The sequence below is a fragment of the Geospiza fortis genome, unplaced genomic scaffold (assembly GCF_000277835.1).
Source record: "Geospiza fortis unplaced genomic scaffold, GeoFor_1.0 scaffold11, whole genome shotgun sequence".
In the NCBI taxonomy this organism is placed as follows: domain Eukaryota; kingdom Metazoa; phylum Chordata; class Aves; order Passeriformes; family Thraupidae; genus Geospiza; species Geospiza fortis.
Window position 1 is genome coordinate 13,201,744 of NW_005054304.1, and position 7,480 is coordinate 13,209,223.

Here is a 7,480-nt window from a genome sequence, read left to right on the forward strand (position 1 = left end):
GGGGCCAGGAGGCGCCGCAGACCCCGGACTGGCGGATGACGCTGAAGACGATCCGCAATGGCGTGCACAAGATCGACATGTACCTGAACGCGGCCCTGGACCTGCTGGGCGGCGAGGACGGGCTCTGCCAGTACAAGTGCAGCGACGGTGAGCGGGGCTGGGGCGCGACCCTTGTCCCGGGCAGGGCGGCCCAGCGCCGCTGCCGGGTAAACCTCGCTGAGTTCTCCTGGCGTGCTTTCCTATAAATAAGTACGTGTATGAACCGCGGCGAGCGAGCTCCTGCACGTGTGTGTGTGTTTAAATACGCGTGTAACGTGTACGGAGCATATGTGCACGTAAGCTGTTCTCTTAAGGCGACTTTTAATAGCTCCTTTCCCTTGGTGAAAGGCTTATTACTGTCAAATATGTAGCTGATGTGTCCAGGGAAAAACCCTGGGGTGGGAAGAGTTACTCTCTCCCGGCTGCTTATTTATGAGCACTCCTGAGCATTTCGGTTTGGGACAGAAAAGCTTATTAACTCCAAGCTTTGGAACATGTTGTTTCGAAGTCACGCTTGAATTACAGGTTTTAATGGCAGCCGCGTTTGCCAGAGGAAGGAATGCATCCTGCTGTTAGTAAGTGTCCTGCTGCTGCCAGCAGAGGACATCTGTGATCTGCGCTTCTTCCCTGCGCTTCAGCTGCCTGATTTACCTGAACTATAACTGAGGCAGCTCAAGGTGGCATGACCTGGTAGATGACGATGGTTATTATTATCATAATCATAATTATTATGTTAGACTATTATTATTAGGATGAGCCTGCTCGAGCAGGGCGTTTGGACCAGATGACTCACTGTGGTGCCTTCCAGCCTGACCCATTCCGTGATCGCCATCCCCAGTGCCAGGCAGGCGATGCTCCAGAATTGGGATTTCTTTCCAGGCTTTTCAAGAGCACCCCAGAACGGGAGGCTGGCATAGCCTGTCGTGGTGGGGTCACATCACCCCAGTTTTCTGTGTCAGATTATTTGTTATTTCAGGAAATGAGTCTGGTGTTGACACCCTGGCTGGCTCTACAAGAGTGGCCAGGACACTGTGACATTTACACTCTGTACTGAAGTATGTGGTTTCAAATGTGGTTTTTTCCCTATTACATTTAACTGTGGCTTCAGATTGTTTCCACTACTGAAATGAACGGGAGGGTCATTTTTCAAATTAACTCCACAGTCTTTCTTAACTTGGGATGCAGAATTCCTTGGTTTGCTGCACTAGTGAGTGTTCGGGGAGATGTGAGTTTAGCAGTCTCTACTAATTCAAATTCTATTAATGTTACAGCTGTAGAAATAAAAATGATGTTTCATCCCAGTCAAGATGAAAATCAGAGAGCTACTGTTGGTTGCATATAGAGCATAGAAGTATTAATGAATTTACACTAAAATACTCTGTTAATACACTCCTATATATTGCATACTTAACCAAAACATGGATTTCAGTAATTTTTTTTTAACATAGGAAGCAAACATTGACACTTGTTCAGGTGCCTTGTCCCCCTTTCTAAAAAAAATTGCTTAGTACCCCTGAGTTGTAATTTGGAAAGAATTGTTGATATGCAGGTGCCTGAATATATGTTTAAGTTAAAAATACAACTGACACTGTCTTGAGCCAAACAAATGCCTGTAGTGAGTTTTAAAACTACTATAGCCCTGTGCAAAAAAAAGCTTTAAAACTACTAAAATCCTGTGCAAAAAAATCTATTTGAGACATGACCATGACAAATTACCTTTTTCAGGATCAAGGCCTGTTCCTCGCTATGGATATAAACCATCACCACCAAATGGCTGTGGATCCCCTCTGTTTGGAGTTCAGGTAAGTATTTACATTTTGGGGCTCCTTTGTGTGTCTTTCATACATCAGCTTTCCTCAATGTAGATTTTTCCCATCCCCTCTTCTGAGACAGCATCCATGTACAAGGTCCCTCTTCTTATCAGCTCCTAACACATGCTCTGGTAACAACATACGGGAAGTGTTAGTATTGTAAACGAACCTAGCATAAACATTTTCAAAGATTACAAGCATAAAATGTAATGATGATAAACTTCTTGGGTTTTGAGTGTTTGGTTTAGTGTTTTGTTTGCACAGTCTTGAAAGCATTGCATAACTGCAGCTGTAGCCCTGTGAGAGCAGAGGGTTTGGCTATGACTCTTGCTGTTCTGACTGACACTAACCCTTTTTCCTTAATGCTAGAAAGAAAATAGGAGTTAGCTTCTTATCCTCCAGCTCTGGGACTTTCTTTTTCCCCCCAACTCTGCCCATCCACCACCCCAGAGTGTAGGCTGGGGCTGGGCAAGAGGCTGGGTGGGGACACAGCTGGGCAGCAGGCCTACACTGAACAGAGGGATGTTCCTTTCTGTGTAGTGGTGCCCAGCAATAAAAACTGGAGCAGTAGGAGAAGGTGGGGAGGGGGTCATTGCAGAACTGTGTGTGACTTCCAGGTGGTTGTTGCTCAGAGATGGGCTTGGTATCCCCTCTGCTTTGAAATGTGCTGAATGCTTTTTGCACTGCTTATTTTGGGATATTTTTGTTATTCATCTACTGTGTACAGTAGTACACAAGTACACATTATATGAAATGCTGATGCTGCAAATAAAAAAACCCCAAAAACCAGTAGAATATGCATCTTTATGCTCTGTCTGTTCTGAAAGTCTCTTGGTTCTCTTTCCATTTCCTGTTCTTCTTTGCATTTAACTTTGACCCTGAAGCCAAATATTACTGTTTTCTGAGGAATTCCACACAACAATTCAATCAGAGTTTTCATTACAAAAATTAAAACAATTTTCACATGGTTCCAATTCAGTTCATCTGTGAAGCATCTAGCATTTAGATGTATTTTTTTTTAATTTTGAATTTAAAACTGTTTAACTAAACAGTTAATTTAAACTAATTTTAATCTAAAAACTAAATTTAAACTAATTTAAAACTAATTTAAACTAATTTTAATTTTAAAATTGTGTACTGTGTACTACTTCTTTTATTCATCTACTAAACTGTCTTTATCTCAACTCATCCCATTAGTTTTAACTGTTACAGTCTGTCCATTGGCTGTATTTTTCTTATGCTGGAAAACCAAAGGAGGTGTGTATGTGTTTTCTTCACAGTTTGACATTGGTATCCCTTCAATGACAAGGTGCTGCAATCACCACGACAGATGCTATGATACTTGTGGCAATAAAAAAAATGATTGTGATGAGCAGTTTCAGACCTGCCTCTCAAAAATTTGCAGAGATGTGCAGAAAACGCTTGGAATCTCAGAGAGTGTCCAGGGTAAGTGTGAAAAAGCCTTTTTTTTTTTTTTTAAGTTTGACCTGAGCTTAACTTGGCAAAGAATCTTTGTGCAGTGCAGCAAGGCCACAGTGTCACAAGCTGATGGAAGATGCTGTGTTCTGTCCTTCTGCTGTGCAGCCCAGATGCTTGTACAGCAGACCAGTGACACAGCACAGGAAAATGATCAGGGTTAAAACTAACTTCGAGTTAAGGTTAGCTTTAACTTTAGGGGAAAAATAATGCTGACCATTTGGGAGTATGAATATTGGAATACAACTTGATCAAAATGCATGTATAATTCTTGCATTTACTGTAACAGCTGTAAGATGACTGTTCTGCTGGGTGATTTCTAAACTTCTATGTGTGATTGCTAGTAAACTGTAGAAAAATACAGAATCCCTGTATGAAATAAGGTATTAAAATAATAAACAGTCATAGTGGAAGTAGTTAATGCTGTCCCCTGGTGAATAAATTTAGGTTTCTCAGTAACAGGCCATATGATACTTCTGGTTGTTGGCCTGCATCTGATGGATACATGACATAACCACTTTTTAACTTGGACAATGTCACTTTCACAGTAAATACTCCCACTGAGAGCAGTAAGTTTTTAGAACAATCTTGTGTTTGAACTTCTCAAATTTATTTAACTGTAAATAAATCATCATGTTAGTCTTCAGTGACAGAACTGGTGAATATTTGTTCAATTCTCTTGAGCTGATGTTAAAGATAGCAACGTCTGCATAAACTGGGATGCAGAGAGTGAGAAGGTAAACCAGATCTTTCATCTTCCAAGATTCAGTATGTTTCCAACACAGATAACATTCCATATGCAATGAATTTTCATTTTGTTTGGCATATTAAAAATGTTTTCTCAAAACTTATATGACTCTGTGTTGGTTCAGTCTTTCATTTGACAATCGGTTTGCTTTGCCCAGAGAAAACTGCTTCTTTCTTAGAGTCATTCTCAGTTTGCCAGAGTTTTCTCCTGTTAGTTTTATATTCCACTCAAAGAGTACTTTTAACTGAATTCTTCTTTGCTTGCAGCTTGTGAATCAACTGTTCAGCTGCTGTTTGATGCAGTTATACATTTAGGATGCAAACCATACCTGGACAGCCAGAGAGCTGCTTGTATGTGTCATTACGAGGGCAAGACAGATCTCTGAGAGAAGACACGTGGTATGGAACAAAGCTGAAGATCCAGCCAAAAGGAAGCAAGGCTTTGGTTACAAAGTTCCTGCTTTTCAGACAGTGATACATTAAACACTGACATGAATTTACTGATTTGAAAATCACTACGATATTCTCATTCATGTAAAAAAGAAACAAGTCATCCTTCTCTCCATTTTATGCCAGAAGCTTGGGAACTGAAATTGCTTTCCTTTGGTGTATGTTCACCTAGGGCATGCTGTTATAAAATGCTGGTGCCATTTTAATGTTCCCAAGAAGACTCCATAGTGGGGACATCACAGGCACCAAAGAGTTATATTGAATTCTCAGGTGATTTTTAATACAGGTCAAATTTTAGGTTTACTAGCAGTTGAAGCATCTGATGTGTTCAACAGGAGAGTGTGCTGTGTGTACCAATATGAGACATCTTACATAGCCTGTACCTACGTGTTTCTGCTGCAACTGCCTTGAGTTCTCTCTCATGTATGTGGTCCTGCAGGTTTGTTGTTAAATAACCAGGAAAACGCCCCAAGCCAATGTACATGCACTACATATTTCTACCTGATTCTATATCAATGCCTTACTTCTGCAGCACTTTTCAGATCAAATACGTTGAGCCTTTCAAGGGCTGTCCAGTAAAAGGAACAGTTTGCAGCCTAAGGATATACTTTTGATTTGACAGAATGGTGAAATGTAGTTTCTATGTTATTTTTAAAAAATCATCAAATGTCTGTTTTTGAATAAAACATTTTGTGTTGTGTATTATATGCACAGAAAGGATATATGTACAAATATGTTGATTTATATTTCTGTTGTGGCACAACTTGGCTTACTGTATTCATCTTTGCTTTCCTTTAGTCTGTTCTGATGAAAACTAAAAGCAAGTTCCACAGTTAAGATCAGTGTGCCCAAAAAACTTATTTAAGATTCCCTCTGTGAGGCTGATGGATATATGAGCCTGTACTTCTGTCACTTGTTCCCTCTCTGACTCCTCTACCTAAAATCACCTGATGTCTGAATTATTTGGGGGTTGCTCTCTGTACTTGTTGCTTATCTACAGGTGTCAGTCCTTAGTTAAGGTCTGCGTTAGGTCCACTGGTAGAAAGATAATGATTTGTTTTCACTAAAAAGCAATTTGCTTTAAATATTCACAGGAGAGGAATGAAAATTAAAATATTGCATCTGTGAACAGGCAATAGAAATTAAATGCATAAAATTCACTGGACTATAGACTATAATGTGATATAATTTTGTGTGTTTTTTTCTTTACCAGTTGTGGTTTTGGTTTGTTTTTCACTAGAGTTTAGTGTAAATGACAGTGAATGTAAGGGCTTCATAAACAAAAAGTTTCTGTTAAAGTTCTTTGGTTGTACCTCAAGGTTTCTTTTCTTATTTGCAGATATGAAATAGCACTAAAAGAGAAGTATTACTGTAGAGCTTTGCAAAACTTTGCTAGATGAACTTGTACTTCTCCTAACTTTGGTGAGAAAAGTATTACTGTAGAGCTTTATGAAACTTTGCAAGATGAACTTGTACTTCCCCTAACTTTGGTGAAATTCATTTTCTACCACAGAATTGAAACAATTCTGCGTTACCCTGGAATTCCATGGTTGTAACCCTAAAAATCTTTTTAACATTAAAGCAGGGAATGTTAATGGCATTGTTTGTTTAAAATGACTGAAGTACCACAACGAGTCCACTAATTCTACTAGATGACTTGCTAAGTTCTGTACAAATGGGCTTAAATTAATGCATATCCTGGGTTTGGATGGGATAGAGTTATTTTTCTTCCTAGTTGCTGATGCAGTGCTGTGTTTTGGATACAGTGTGAGAATAATGGAGGTAACACTGATGATTTAGTTGTTGGTGAGCAGTGCTTACCTTAAATCCAGGACTTCCCAGTTTACCTTACTCCACCAGCGAAGAGGTGCACAAGAAGCTGGAAGGAAGCATGGGCAGGACAGCTGACCCAAACTGCCCAAAGGTATATTTCACACCATAGAGCATCACCTCCAGTATATAAAAAGGGGGGAAATTATATCCTGATCAGCCAGAAGGTATCAACTGCTGCTTGGGGACTGGACAAGGGGTGTTGAACAACTGAATAGTGTGTCACTTGTCTGTCTTGGGGTCTATACATCTTTCTCTTTATCCTCTCCATTTTGATTATTATTTTTGTTTACTTTATTTCAGTTACTGAAGTGTTCTTACCTAAACCCACGAGTTTGACTTTTTCTGATTCTCCTTCTCGCCATCCCGTGTCTCTGTGTGTGTGTGCGTGTGTACATATATACTTAGTCACTGGCTGGGGTCAAATCACGACAACACAGAAAATTTTCACTGTTGGAAAGAGCTGGGTTTTGTTCCCTCCCGTACTGACCTGTAATTATACCATAAAAGCCTCCTGGAGTTTCTTTCAAACCACATAAAACACTAAAAGAGCTTCAATACTTCTGGATAGCACTTTGATAGTTCTGCTTGCAAACCACAGGAGGCATTTCGCTTCTTCCAGGTAGTCTTTACTTTGCACAAGCTTTTCCTGTAGCAGAAATCCTTGATAGAGTTGCCTGCAAGTTATACAAAATGCATTTTGCAGACCATAGCCCTAAAATGAGGGCTAGCTATCACCCCTAGGATCAATCATACCATTTAAGAACTTACATATTTATAAATATATGCAAAAATGTAATGCTTGTCCTGGTTATGGCAGTTAATGTTTTCCTTAGCAGCTGATACAATGCTGTGTTTTGGTTTGAGGATGAGAGTAATGTTGATAATACACAGTTTCTCCTGCTGCCCTGACAGTGAGGAGGGTGATGTGCACAAGGATTTTGAGAGTAGACCCCAGCTGACTCAAGGAATATCCCATATGGAATCATGTAGAACAATAAAACTAGGGGGAGTTGCCCAGGGAAGGGCACTGATCACTCATTGACTGGCTGGGCATCGATCAGTGGGCAGTGAGCAACTGTACTGTGTCACTCACCTTGTATATCCTTTTGTTGCTATTCCCCCCC

At 40.2% G+C, this 7,480-nt stretch overlaps 1 protein-coding gene across 1 annotated transcript; it reads left to right on the top strand.

Annotated features, from left to right (window-relative positions):
- The first annotated feature begins 6 nt into the window (after positions 1-6).
- PLA2G12A (phospholipase A2 group XIIA) lies at positions 7-6,123 on the top strand. The gene is made up of 4 exons (XM_005418161.2): positions 7-147; positions 1,765-1,841; positions 3,131-3,296; positions 4,341-6,123. The coding sequence occupies exons 1-4, from the start codon at positions 36-38 to the stop codon at positions 4,457-4,459; spliced, it is 474 nt and encodes a 157-aa protein (XP_005418218.1). The 5' UTR covers positions 7-35; the 3' UTR covers positions 4,460-6,123.
- Positions 6,124-7,480: the final 1,357 nt, after the last annotated feature.

What these genes read in the sequence shown, in the direction of transcription:
- PLA2G12A (XM_005418161.2), top strand. Translation starts at nt 36, where the DNA reads ATGACGCTGAAGACGATCCGCAATGGCGTGCACAAGATCGACATGTAC. An exon ending in CCAGTACAAGTGCAGCGACG is followed by an intron (nt 148 to 1,764) that starts GTGAGCGGGGCT and finishes TACCTTTTTCAG; the next exon opens with GATCAAGGCCTGTTCCTCGC. An exon ending in CCCCTCTGTTTGGAGTTCAG is followed by an intron (nt 1,842 to 3,130) that starts GTAAGTATTTAC and finishes TTTTCTTCACAG; the next exon opens with TTTGACATTGGTATCCCTTC.